Source organism: Triplophysa dalaica, chromosome 22 (assembly GCF_015846415.1).
Source record: "Triplophysa dalaica isolate WHDGS20190420 chromosome 22, ASM1584641v1, whole genome shotgun sequence".
NCBI classification, from domain to species: domain Eukaryota; kingdom Metazoa; phylum Chordata; class Actinopteri; order Cypriniformes; family Nemacheilidae; genus Triplophysa; species Triplophysa dalaica.
The window spans coordinates 6,353,570-6,367,345 of NC_079563.1; the positions used below are offsets into that span (position 1 = coordinate 6,353,570).

General features: G+C 36.5%; 1 protein-coding gene across 1 annotated transcript in view; it reads right to left on the reverse strand.

Annotated features, from left to right (window-relative positions):
• Positions 1-1,302: 1,302 nt before the first annotated feature.
• The window catches only part of csgalnact1a (chondroitin sulfate N-acetylgalactosaminyltransferase 1a), a 34,001-nt gene continuing 21,527 nt past the window's right edge, over positions 1,303-13,776 (reverse strand). Inside the window, exons 5-8 of the mRNA XM_056737124.1 lie at positions 11,349-11,527; positions 5,985-6,073; positions 5,676-5,757; positions 1,303-3,885 (exon numbers count right to left, since the gene is read on the reverse strand). Coding sequence (XP_056593102.1) covers positions 3,596-3,885; positions 5,676-5,757; positions 5,985-6,073; positions 11,349-11,527 — 640 coding nt within the window. The 3' untranslated portion in view covers positions 1,303-3,595. The remainder of the gene's footprint in view (positions 3,886-5,675; positions 5,758-5,984; positions 6,074-11,348; positions 11,528-13,776) is intronic.

Consider the following 13,776-nt stretch of genomic DNA (forward strand, 5'->3'; position numbering starts at 1 on the left):
GACGCGCGACAGCTGAGGCTGAACGCAGCCAATCACGTGTCTCTCAGCGCTAACGAGGGCACAAGACCCGCCCAGTATTGATCGTGCGCTTCAGATAAATATCTATTGACTATGATTGTGTGGGTTAAAGTTTCACATTTTGCTTTGTTTCAAAAAAGTAATTCCTGATTAATATTAGAGTTCCATTTATACACTGATAAAACAGATTTTTATCGATTTGCGGAATTATCACGCATTTGTGAATTGCGATTAAAACGATAAATTAAACAAATAGACTGCAAATGTACATGTTTGGTGCAAGATAAGTTAAAAGTCAACTACATTTTATTATACGTAAATTTATTTAACTTTTTTTACAGTTTTTACATTGTAGTAGGCTACACACCAAAAAAATCCGTAAAAATAGGGCAAAATAATGCATTAATATGAAGGGATTTTCCTTGTTCATTTTTACAGTTGTTTTACCTGTGTTTTACATTTTTCGCTGCATTAAATTTCATTTTAGCATTAACGGAAATGTCCGTATAATAAAGAAAAATGTAGGCTACTTTTTTTACAGTGTATGGTGTAGTTGGCACTATACACAATTGTATTCTTTACTGATCTTGTATCTTGATTTGAAAAGCCTAATGATTCTTATATTCACCCTCTAAAATTATAATAATGTATATTTCCTGTATTGTTGAGTAAATATGTGAACACAATAAAACACAAGCATGCACTCATTGCAAGAGTCAATTATATAATGAGGAAAGCTATTGCACTATTTCTGAATTTATATGAATATATAGGGCACTGTGGATGGCAAGTCCCAAAACCAAATTTCCCGTTTAAAAAGAGTGCGAAAAGGTTTTATTTGGATTTATATATATATATATATATATGAGATGTTTATTATTGTTTATTATGCACAGTCCAACCAAATAAACTTTTGTTGTTGATAGGCTTGTTGATAGGCTGTATATTGGTGGCTGGATGTCAAACTTCTTAACCTCATTATGTCAAACTACTGATACAATTACTGCTTAGACACTTTTGTTTGGAAAGCATTTCATTCATTTATTTACAGACCAATTACACAGCATTTAAACGATTTCCTTTGAGAAAAAAAGATAAAATCTGTACCTTTGTATCGTTATGAGTGGGTTGTAACAGATTTTAATTCGCAATACACATCGTGATGTGATGAGTGTTTGTGTCGCAACAAAATAATGAAGAAATACTGCCATCTACAGGTGAATGCTGGACAAAACAAGATGTTTCGGTTTTAACACTCGAAATAAACAGACTTACAAACATCAATGTCATACTTTTATACTTCACTTTATTTTGTTCGTAAAATTTACAATAAATCTCAGCTAAATTGCCTGAAAATATTTAATTGGAATATTAATAGACAGATATCCTTGACGTTTGAGGCGTGAAAAGGGTCATTGGTGTACCCCAATAAATAATTCTTTCTACAACTATTCTACATTGATCTAGGGTGAAAAACAGTGTGTGCTTGATTTTTATCTGACAGCAGGCTTGTACCAGAACTTCAAAAAACATTTAAAGAGTTTGGTCATCATAAAAGATTCATTTGGAGTGAAAGTTATGAACATATGAGTGTTTACAAGTGTAGTCCAAACAATCCCTCCTACAAGTACACATCTTTGTCATTCAAAATGTTTACAAAATGAATCAAACATTAAACTTAAAGAATCAACGCTTATCAACCAGTTATAAACTGAATTATTTTGTGTTATATTATAGTATTACTGTTGTATTGCTGTATAGTGATGTTCACTGTCCCTGCAAGACCATTCGGTCACAAATGATTGTAATAATAAATGTAACCACTAAGTGGCACCATATCATCAATAAATCAAAATGGGGAATCAAATTGTAGTTCTTCAAACCACTCGTCATATAGCTGTTAGATCAGTTTGTCACATCTATATACACACTTGACGCCCTTTATTGTTTCTTACTGATCCATAAGTAAACTGTTCATATTTAACAAGTTAGGCCTTTCCCAACTATTAGGCTACATGACAATAAGCAATCAGGCATGTTCTATATATATCTCGCTTGCCACCCATAATGTATAAATCCCATATTCAATGTTAATAGACCAAAAACGTCCAGGACATGTTTTCCTGCAACTGTATAAACGCCTTAGGCATTTAAGACATACCAACATAATATAAATGGAAAAATTACATTCTTACTTTTGCTTGATAGTGTATTTGCACCCAATAAAAAAATGATATTTTAGCCTGAGGTAGGACGAGACCAGAGAATTTTGTAACACTTAACATACTAAATGTGTAAACAATACAATAATGATCGTAACACACACATGTATGATTTCTGCATTTGTTGTCAAATTGTTTCCAATTTTATTTGCTTTAAGTAAATGAATTAAAATATTTTATTACAATTCTTTAAAAGAATAAGGGAGGTGGCATGTATAAATTATTACCATAAAATAATGTTTAGGTAAATTTAAATGAATGTTTGAATAAGTTAAAACTGTTGAAACAGTTACACATGTTGAAACTAAATGTACCAACACTCTCGCCTCAAGTCTCTCCTTTTCCATTTATACCAGTTGTGTCTTAATTTCAGTATCAACAGTAATGTATCAAAGATTATCAGCATAAAACCTGCCGATGATGTGAGATTTCTCTCTGAAGTGTATCATGTGCATTAGAGACTACATCATGTGCTGTATCTGGATAATACTGCGGATCATTTAATAACACTCAAAAGACAATGTGCAGACTTGAAGGTCATATTCTGCACGCAGACGCTTGACTATGTTATCTACAGGGAATGTCTTGTCTGTTGCTCTGTTTGTGTGGCGTCACGGAGTTATCTCAGTGTTTGGGTTTGCGTGTCTGTGTGCGTTCGTGCAGTCATACTAAAACTATGATTTAAAGGGACAGTTCACCCAAAATGAAAATCCTGTTATTATTTACTCATTATTTATCCTTATAGGAAACCTGCATAACTTAGGTTCTCCCATGGATCACAAAAGGCACATTTTTAATTCAAAGTGCATTTGCACTATTTCTAAAGGGTTAAAAGAGAATGGGGATGTCAAATCCAAAAATGATTAAAAAGTGTCAAAATGTTGATGATTGTGCACTACAATCCAAGTCTTCTAAAGCCACCCAATGCTTTGTGCTTGCAATTTTCTTCTTTCATTTAAAGGGACATTTCACCCAATAAATAAAAATTATTTTGTTATTTACACCTTCAAACCTGTATAACTTTCTTTCCCCTGCAAATTTTTTTTTGAAAACTTGTGGGGCCCATTTACATCCATTGTATGGATACAAAACCACGGAGACATTTTTCAAGATGTCTTCTTTTGTGTTCCACAGAAGAAAAGGTCATGTACAGGTTTTGAATGACACCAGAGTTTTTCAAGAACTATGCGTTCATCACATGGAAAACCTTGCCCAGGAAATGTACAGCCTGTGAAAAATGACTCATTGGTTTGGAATACAGTTAGTTAACCATGCCAAAAGATGGCTTTCTGGGTGAACTCTTCCCGTAACCGCGAGTTTGCGTTTTACAAATACAACGTGAGAGGTAACATGCTTCAAGCTTTTTTGGCTCCGCTTCGCTGTTTCTGTTTTCGGAGGTGCGCCTCGATCTCATGCCGGAACAACAGCATGCCAAGCTGTCCATGCGAGGCCTCGTTCATTGCTTTCGACTGCATGCACATCTTGTACTGGTCTGGAGGCAACTCATCGGCACATCTCTTCTCGTGCCACAGATGGAAGAGGCCGCGGGATGGTGTACGTACAACCAGTAGATTACTGTGGAGGTATTTCCTGTACAGGTGGACGTCCTCACCGCCCCAGCCTTTAATGTCCACGTCAAAACCACCTGCGGGAACAGGAGATATTGAAAAGGGTCAAAAGCGGGTGTGAAACTAATTTTCACAGAACGGTGAATGGTGAATAAAGCTTGGAGCAGTAAAGGTGTGGTGCTTATAGTGTTATAGTGTTAAAATAATGAATAAAATAAAAGTTATTAAAAATTTACAGTCTGTTTTACAGACTGAAACAGCTACCCACATTGACATTTCTTTGAGACCTTGCTTAAAGGAGTCATATGACACGCTAAAACTAATATTATCGCTTGTTTTAGATGTAATGCAATGTGTAAACACGATTTAAGGTTAAAAATGTGTATTTTCCACATACTGTGCATGTTTGTATCTCCTCTTTGCCCCGCCTCTCTGAAACGCGCAGTTTTTACATATACAATACAGAGGTAATCGGATCTGAAAAGCGAGGTGTGCTGTGATTGGACAGTTAACCAGTGCGTAGTGATTGGTCGAATACTGCAAGCGTGCAACGGAAATGTAACGCCTCTTACCATATTTGGAACATCAGGATCCAAAGCAATTGTAGTGACGGGTACGCACACCTGACTTGCGTATACATTTGGGCGGTCTTAGTCAAATCATACCACAAACTGACGTAGATTTGTGGGGGTGTGGTTACACAAAGTGTTTCAGGCAGGTCTGGGTGAGCATTCGCTTTTAGATAGAATGCATCTTTGCTTCTGACACTTAAATTTGTGCAATATTCCATGTCTAATACATGCATGGGCAACTACACCAAAGACACAAAAAACCACATATTCGCGCCATTCGAACCCTTCAGCAAAATTATTTCATTATGTCAGTATAAATAGAAAACAAATATATAATCTCAAAAACATACAACTCATTTATTTATTTTGATTTATTAGCTTAGATTTATTTTATTAACTTAAATAACTGAATATTCTTTATTCACATTTTTATTCCAAAATTTGTGCCAGTACTTTGAATTTCTCACATAAGTTAATCACGCGTGATCTTTACCATTAAAAGTTGTTTTTCTATTGAATAAAAAGTAAATCTAAATTAAAAATAATAAAGTACTTTATTTTTATAAAGAATTATTTTGGTAAACACCAATACTGTTAGTTATGGGCAGCAGTGGTACATCGGGTGGTGGTCTAATAAACTAAATAAATACATTTAAATAAAAGTTTACAGGCAAATTTAAAATCTACAGAAAATCGAATAAAAAAATAGCTTTAAACTAGTTTTTGAGATTCCTTAAATATTTGTGTTTTCTTTTATAATGACAGGTGGTCTAAAAAATATATATATATGGTGTGCAGTTTCATTGTAACCGTTTCCTTGTGGATTCTACAGTATCTATACCACAACATAGCTTTTGTATTGGTTAACAGTGTAAAAATATAATATTTTGACTTTCCTTGCCGAATGCAGCATATGGGTTTTTGATATCTGACTGCATTGCACGTATTTCTGGAATGCATCATATACTAAACACTTGTAGAATCAAGATCTGCCCTTGTTGTTGTATCAACTGTTGTTCTACATGTCCAGACACGAGTTAGATTAAGTCGTGGGAACTATCTGATTCTCACAGGTAGAAACTAGGTGTGTTTTTATGATTCATGCGTTTTTTTTCAGCGTGCTGCAAAATTTGAAGTGTCTTTATTTTAAAGAAACCTGCCTTTCCTTTTAAATGTCAGAGTAAACACACACATTATGTAGTAATGCTCTAAAATAATGCTTAGATCTCGTAATGTAAATTCATTTGATCAAGCGTCTAAATGAAACCGTCACAGCAGCTTTAAAGAAAGTTTACCTATATTGATAAAGTCTGATCTGTATTGACAGGTCATCCCAAAGCCAAAGTCCCTCCAGAAGCCAGTGTCTTTCTTAATAATCTGCAAGAAAAATACACAAAAGAGTTTAAACACAACAGATATCCTTTCTAATCGACCCAATGTCTGAAGTGTTATCAGATCACTTTATCAGGATCTGTAAACGTACAGAATAACAGAATATCAATGTCAACTGTTTGAAATGACTGTGTTTGCATCACAATACAGCAATTAATCACATCAAACTTGATGAACCATTTTAATCTCTTTGTGAAAATGACTTGCATTACCAGCTGCTGTTCCACAGGGGGAATGTGGCTGCCGTAGATTACAGCCGGATTGTACTGACTGAAGAGAACTGGGTAAAACACTTTCTTTCCTATGACAGAGTAAAACAAGCCTGATATAAAACGGTTCAGTGTAAGCAAAGTGTATTACAATTCTTCAAATTCTTTAAACACGAATATACATTCAGGTTTGAAACACTATCACTTTTCTCACAAAGCTCTTTTCCAAAACCTTTGGGTACATGTCTTGGTATTTTAAAGAGTATATAACATGAGATCATAAAAATTACATTTCAGTGTGTAATGTTGTCGTGGTTGAAAGTAAGCAGTCAGCCAAGTTGTAAATCCGAAGGTGAATGTATAATAAAGTTATTGGCATAGTCGTATGTTTTTATAGTCGTCCCTGATTCGCGAACCGCCGCGGATTTACGTCACTGCATTTAGTCCCCGCCTACGTTTTGCTAGGACCCACTCTTCTCCCCCAAACACTGTAGCTCGTGAGCATCAGTCGCGGTCAGTGGCGGTTTTAGGCACGGGCGAACCGGGCAGCCGCCCGGGGCGCCAAATTTTCACGACACGTGGGAGGCGGCAAAAGCACTTGAAAAATAAAAATAATCTGCGCCGCTAAACGGGTTTCTATGATCTATAATATAACTGTCTGTGTGGGGAATTGGCAAATCGCCGCCCCTGCTTGCTGAGAAGCGCAGAAGCTGTGTGAAAAGTGTAAAGGGGAGGGGCCGCGCCCGTGATGGACAGTTAACCTCTCCCAAATGGAGCGGACAAGGAGGAGGGGCCATTTAGTGGTCTAAAGTCAATCACAACTTGACTTTCTTTCAAATAACGCACATTTCTGTCATAATATTAAAGCACTAGCCTCTATTTTGCATGTTTTTTTTTCTGAATTGTGTGAAATGGCTAATAAAAAAGTTAATCCAAAACAATTATGTGGAGATGAAGTGGTTTAGTCTTGACTTCCGGTCGTGAGTGACAGTGTTGGGGGATGTGAAATCTGTTGATTGTCGAGTGTCAGATAAACACAGCGACAGTGATGGAGAGAAAATGGTTACAGCCGTCTGGTGTTCAATATAGGAAAAAATAAAAGTAGAAGAGGAGAAAAGAGCAAAAGATAAAGGTATGTAACTACGTTCTCTCTGTATGATTACGGTAACGTTATCCATGTCATCAATAAAGGGCTAATGCTAATTGGTGGTATAACGTTAACTCTTACGTTTGTTAGCCTTCTTGCTATGATGCTTGCTATGCTTATACAACAATAATTCGGTTTTAACTCAACAAACAGGAGACCTAATTTCACCGTAAGATTGTGCTTTGCAACAAAACTGTTAGAAGTAAAGTTATTATTTATTTCCATCATTGGGGTTAATGTTGGGCCCTGTAATTAGCCAACAGAGTTAACAAATGTGTAGGACGTTTCAAAGACGAACATTTGCTATAACTCTGTTGCGTGACAAAGAATATAATTCGAGGCAGTAACCAAGAGCTAATTGTTCCTCCCTTAGATTATATTAATATACCGTGTAATGAGTCATGACAGACATTTGTCATGTAAGGGCATGTTTATTTAAATTTGCAATTCATAAGAGTTATACTGTAGCCTACTGTCTTTTGATGTCAATTTCAATTGCAAATTCAAGGGCACTTCTAAAGTATTTTGGAGAATCCTCTGCCATTGGTCAGCCATCAAAAACCATCAGCCTCCATGAATATATCACTTTTATGCATGATAAGGATCTATGGGAGATCTACTCCAACTTTTGGACTGCTCTCAGGATTAGATTAGATTAGATTAGATTCAACTTTATTGTCATTACACATATACAAGTACAGTGTAACGAAATGTAGTTTAGGTCTAACCAGAAGTGCAATAAGCAAGTGCAGGATATACAGTGCGAATAAATACAGAAACAATATTAGGAAAATACTGTACAAATGTTCTGTGACCAATATGCTGTGAACATTAATGTACAGGTGGTTATGAACAGATAACAATTTAGACTATAAAATAGTGCAAGTGACTTAAGTGTGCATTAATTACAGACATTAACCATCAAAGTTACAGTGCAGTAGATGAGTTAGTGCAGTTAATAGAGTTACAGTGCAGTAGATGAGTTAGTGCAGTTAATAGAGTTACAGTGCAGTAGATGAGTTAGTGCAGTTATTAAGGTTACAGTGCAGTAGATGAGTTAATGCAGTTATTGAAGTTACACTGCAGTAGATGAGTTAATGCAGTTATTGAAGTTACACTGCAGTAGATGAGTTAAGGCAGTTACTGAAGTTACACTGCAGTAGATACGTAGATGCAGTTAATAGAGTTACAGTGCAGTAGATGAGTTAATGCAGTTATTAAAGTTACACTGCAGTAGATGAGTTAAGGCAGTTACTGAAGTTACACTGCAGTAGATACGTAGATGCAGTTAATAGAGTTACAGTGCAGTAGATGAGTTAATGCAGTTATTAAAGTTACAGTGCAGTAGATGAGTTAGTGCAGTTATTAAGGTTACAGTGCAGTAGATGAGTTAATGCAGTTATTAAAGTTACAGTGCAGTAGATACGTAGATGCAGTTAATAGAGTTACAGTGCAGTAGATGAGTTAATGCAGTTATTAAAGTTACAGTGCAGTAGATGAGTTAGTGCAGTTATTAAGGTTACAGTGCAGTAGATGAGTTAGTGCAGTTATTAAGGTTACAGTGCAGTAGATGAGTTAGTGCAGTTATTAAGGTTACAGTGCAGTAGATGAGTTAATGCAGTTATTGAAGTTACACTGCAGTAGATGAGTTAGTGCAGTTATTGAAGTTACGGTGCAGTAGATAAGTAGATGCAGTTAATAGAGTTACTGAGTTACTAATACAGTTATTGAAGTTATGGTGCAGTAGATGAGTAGATGCAGTTAATAGAGTTACAGTGCAGTAGATGAGGTAATGCAGTTATGAGAATAGTCCATTAGTGCAAATGAGCATTCAGTAACATTCCTTGTGTGCAAGTGAGCAGTATAGTCTGACTCTGCCAGTCACTGTGGCTCAAGCAGAGAGAAGCTTTTCAAAAGTTGATCAAGTCGTACCTGAGGTCAACCATGTCTCAGGAACAGCTCACTGGCCTTGCTATCATCAGTATCAATCACTCAATAGGGGGCAGATTTCGTATGATGACATTATTGATGATTTTGCATCAAGGAAGGCCAGAAAGGTCTGGTTATAGTTTGTGTTTTCTGTTAGTGCACTAGTGTAATAATTACATTTGCTTTTGTGTGATGAAGGATTTGTGCTATTTAGAATATTTATTCTATATTTTATTTGTATATTATTCTTAATATTTTATATTGTTGTTGTTCTCCGCTCGTGTTACATCATGATTGTACATATGTTGCAACTTTTATGTACATAGAGTATATTTAAGTTATAACTTATACTGATTTGTGCAGAATTGTGTTTTTAAAATGTTCTGTTGAAGGATTTGTGCAATTGAGAAATATAAGGTTCGTCTTACACTTATATAGTTGTTCCTCCCCATGTCTGGTAAAACATGGCTATTTTTTTTTTCTCTCGTATGGGTGGGAGTAGGTGGGGGGGCACCCAGAGGGGATCTCGCCCGGGGAGTGATTCAATGTAGAACCGCCACTGGTCGCGGTAGACCAAATCACAGCAGACTTGACCATCTGACCAATCACATCCGACTAGGCTAGCGTAAAGGAGGGGATTAGCCAGATGAATCGCGGAATGAATCATTTGAGAGTCAGTCGAAAAGTAAGGTAATAATAATTGCCTATTATTACGAAATAATAGTGTTTTTACACCTTCTATTGACATAAACTTGTTGTTGGATACTCCATAAACCAAAGTAGGACCTTAAAAAGCCTTAGTTATGTACTCTTTGATCGAACATTCATGCCGCTTTCTAGAATAGGTCATCTTTGGTCAAATTTTAAGATTTTTTTATTTTAGGCATCATATATAACCTTTGTGGAAGAAATAAAATCCCATAAAAGTCATACGTTTTGTTATGCATATAAATTAGTGGTGGGCCGTTAACGGCGTTAACGCAGTGAGACTATTATCGCGCGTTAAAAAAATTGTCGCCGTTAATCTATTCTCAAAGTTGGGTTGGGAGCTGGGTCTATACTACGCAAGCTATGATGATTTTCACCTTGATATTTTAGCGCGGATGTATACCAGCTTAACTGCACTGTACGGGGCGAGAACGAGATTTTTCAACTCGCGTGATTCGCGTCATTCGCGGAAGCAGAAGCCGCCTCATCATCTCATAATCAGGGCTTCATTCGCGCGATTCGCGCCGCAAGTAGGTCTATTGGCTCTTTTCATTAACATATAAATCACTCGCGCTTGACGCGCCATTCGCGTTTGGTCTGAACACAACATAACGTTACTGTGAAATTACCGCATCAAACGTGACGTGCTAACATGGATGCAGCTATGAAGCCGCCGGGTTTGCTTCAGGGAATATTAATTTTTAAGAAGCTTCCCAATAGAAACATCGACACGACTAAGGTTGTTTGCACCTTGTGCAATGCGGAATTGGTTTAAAAAAAACACTTTCTCTCAACAGGTAGCGGTCTAGCTTTAGTTGAAACCAGTAACTTTGTATTGAGATCTAATGTATTATGACTCCTGTATGACATATCACTTGTTGCTCCCTCACTCTTTGTAAGTCGCTTTGGATAAAAGCGTCTGCTAAATGACTAAATGTAAATGTACTGTAGGAGCTCTTCCAGTCACAAGTACCACCTAAATGGAAATCATCCCTTAGCTAATGCGGAAGTAAACACAAGTTCATCTTATTGAACATAATTTAATTTTCATCACCAATTATCATAGTAGAACAGCTTTCTCAAGCAGTTTGTGATGCATTTTGGAAACAGTAGATGAGCCCCTGGTCTAATGCGCCACCTGGCTTGAGAAACCCGTTCTCAAAGACTTACTTTTAGTCATTATTTGGGTAGCACACATATTCTGAGTGCCTTCGGCAGAATTCAAATGAGCCATTTTAATCTAGATTAATCTAGATTAATTTTGGAATTAATCTAGATTAATCTAGATTAAAAAAATTAATCTATGCCCACCACTAATATAAATATACTTTTTATGACTTGTCTTCTCCATGTTTATGGTTGCATTATTAGCCCAACTAACAAAATACGCTGTAGGAACGTTATTTCTGAACGTTTTGAACATTTCACTGAGGATCCAAGAATAATGTTTTTATTTGAACATTTTAGAATGTTTTTAGAATGTTTAGCAATGGCATTAATTGTTGGTAAATTCAGATTTAACGTCACAGCAAGAAAGTAACGTTAAAAGAACGTTAGCCAAAGTTCTTTTTGGTTTCCCTCACCAGGTTGGGCATTCAGACGACATGTGTTTAGGAAGTCGGCTGTGAAGAAGATGTCCACATCACAGAAGAAGAGCAGGACATTGCCTCCCTTCCAAGCTCGGGCTCCCACGTCCAGACCTCGACCTCTAGAAAACTCCTCATTCAGCTGAATCAGGGTGAAGTTACGGAAGTTCATCTCCCTGCAAACCACACACAAGAAAATTACAATATGTACTAGTCACCTCAGGTGGAAAACAAAAACGAATCATTTGAAACTATATTTTGGCGTTTTGTCAGAGAGCAGTGAACATTAAAGAGAAATATTGAGGGATGTAAATTTGAGGCTGTCACTTACAATAAGTGCAATAGCACAATGTACCAGGCAGATCAGGGTTGCTAAGTTTGCGGTTTTCTACTTTTGAACTGTTGGTGCAATTTTGTTTAATAGTGGTTATTATAACAACGTATGTATCAAAACAGACAGTGTTTACAGTGTATTTCATGAAGAAATTGTGTGTAATACATAACAGTGATTCAGTCATTTTAGGAACAGACAACCTGGGCTCGTATGTATTAAGCCACTCAGAGTAAAATTTTACTCTCAAGTCTGTCAAAATTCTAAAATTAGAAGCAACTTTACTCTTATACTTACACATAAGAATAAGAGTTATTCATAAAAGCTCATAAGTGTTAAGATTAGCTCCTTGGTCTTTTCTTAATATAGACTTTACAGCTTTGTGTAATAGGATATGATTCAGCACAGCAGCTAAATTATTTAAATTAACTCTTAAAACGTAATAAAAAGTGTATGAAACCAAGCCAAATTGGATACATATTTGTAATCATTTTTACACATAATGCAAAAAAATGCATTTTTTAATTTTGTATCTCTGTCGCCATCTATGTTTAGAAAATGAAATTGCAGGTTGCTCTATGTACATATGGGTTGAAATCAACCGATGTAGGATTTCCCACAAAGTGGTTCAGCTCAATATATCAATCACTATTATAAGCCTACCTTTGCAAATCAGGGGAAGGTAGGAAGACAGTTTTCAACACTGATTTTTATGTACTTGCCCGATAACTAAATTTTGGGTTATTTTACCAAAATAAATTAAGGATTGCAGATATATAAATTAATAAAAAAATATGGATGTAATCATTTATTATTTGACAGGGCTATTACTGATAATGTCTAACTTCCGGAAATCTTCAGCTGCAGGTGAACGAGAGGCTTGTTTTTCCGCTAAATGATGACTCATGCCCAGAGGAGACGGTGTCCTATTGGCTGAAAACGAAAACCCTGTGTCCTCAATCCTTACTGACCTGCTATTTTCACTCTGACTGTGTCATTCGCCAGGAAAAGAAGCCTCTCGTTCGCTTGCAGCTAAGGGATTCTAGATGTTAGACCTTATCGTTAATAGAGCTGTCAATATGGATATTTCTCTTAAACAAACGTATCGATTCGCTTCAGAAGACCTTTGTTAAGATCTCAGAGCCATGTCAAGCCATTCTTTGATTGATGGATGCACTTTTGGAGCTTAAAAATTCTGGAAGTAAAAGGTATTATTCCTCCGACTGCATTATTCTTCAAGAAGAAGTCATATTCCCTTAAGATGTCTTGAGGGCGAGTAAAATATGGATATCTTGATTCATGGCTGAAGTACCGCTTTGTCGGTTAAAGGGGTGATGCAACGGTTTGTCATGCATTCTGACTTCTTTATAATGTTAAATGTGCCGTCTTCTCATGCTTAACATGGTCAACTTGTAAAAAAAATGAGTTGGGGGTATTACATAGTATTTCTGTGACCCCCAGCGATCGTACATGTTTCAGAACGTTTTTTTTGAACATATAAACGGTTTCGTAACAATTTTTCTTAGTCCCTTATTAGACAATTCTCCTGGAAAAGCATGCGGCATGGCCACAGGAGAGCTGGAGAAGGAGCATGCGCAGACGTCACTTTCACTTGTGAGCAGGAGAGAGAAAGCATATGTTAGTGAAGTTCAGGTGTTTGTGTGTTCACTGCATTTGGGTGATGAATGTTATATAAACTTTGAATATAACGCTGGATTTGGAGATCGTTTGAAACTGATATTTGGAGCCGTACCAGCGCTAAAAGATGCCGAACATGCGGTGAGTGAAACTGATGTCTGTGTTTTGTTGGCAGTGGGTGTGCACGTGCTTTAGTTTAGCCTACCCCTCCCCCCTGCACGCGCCGTTTTGCTTTCGGAAATAATCGTACAGCTGTATCTATCTTTTATAAATGTGATCAAACTAAATACTCTTCAAATATACAACGTATGCAATCCTACTCTATAGGTACTCAAGATTAATATGAGATTTGCAGAAACCGCCTGTATAATGGCTGGTTTAAGCAGTTCCATGTCCTTTACCTCTCTGTCTGACCCCTGTCATTTGTCTGCACCACAAAAATAGCTTCATCATAAA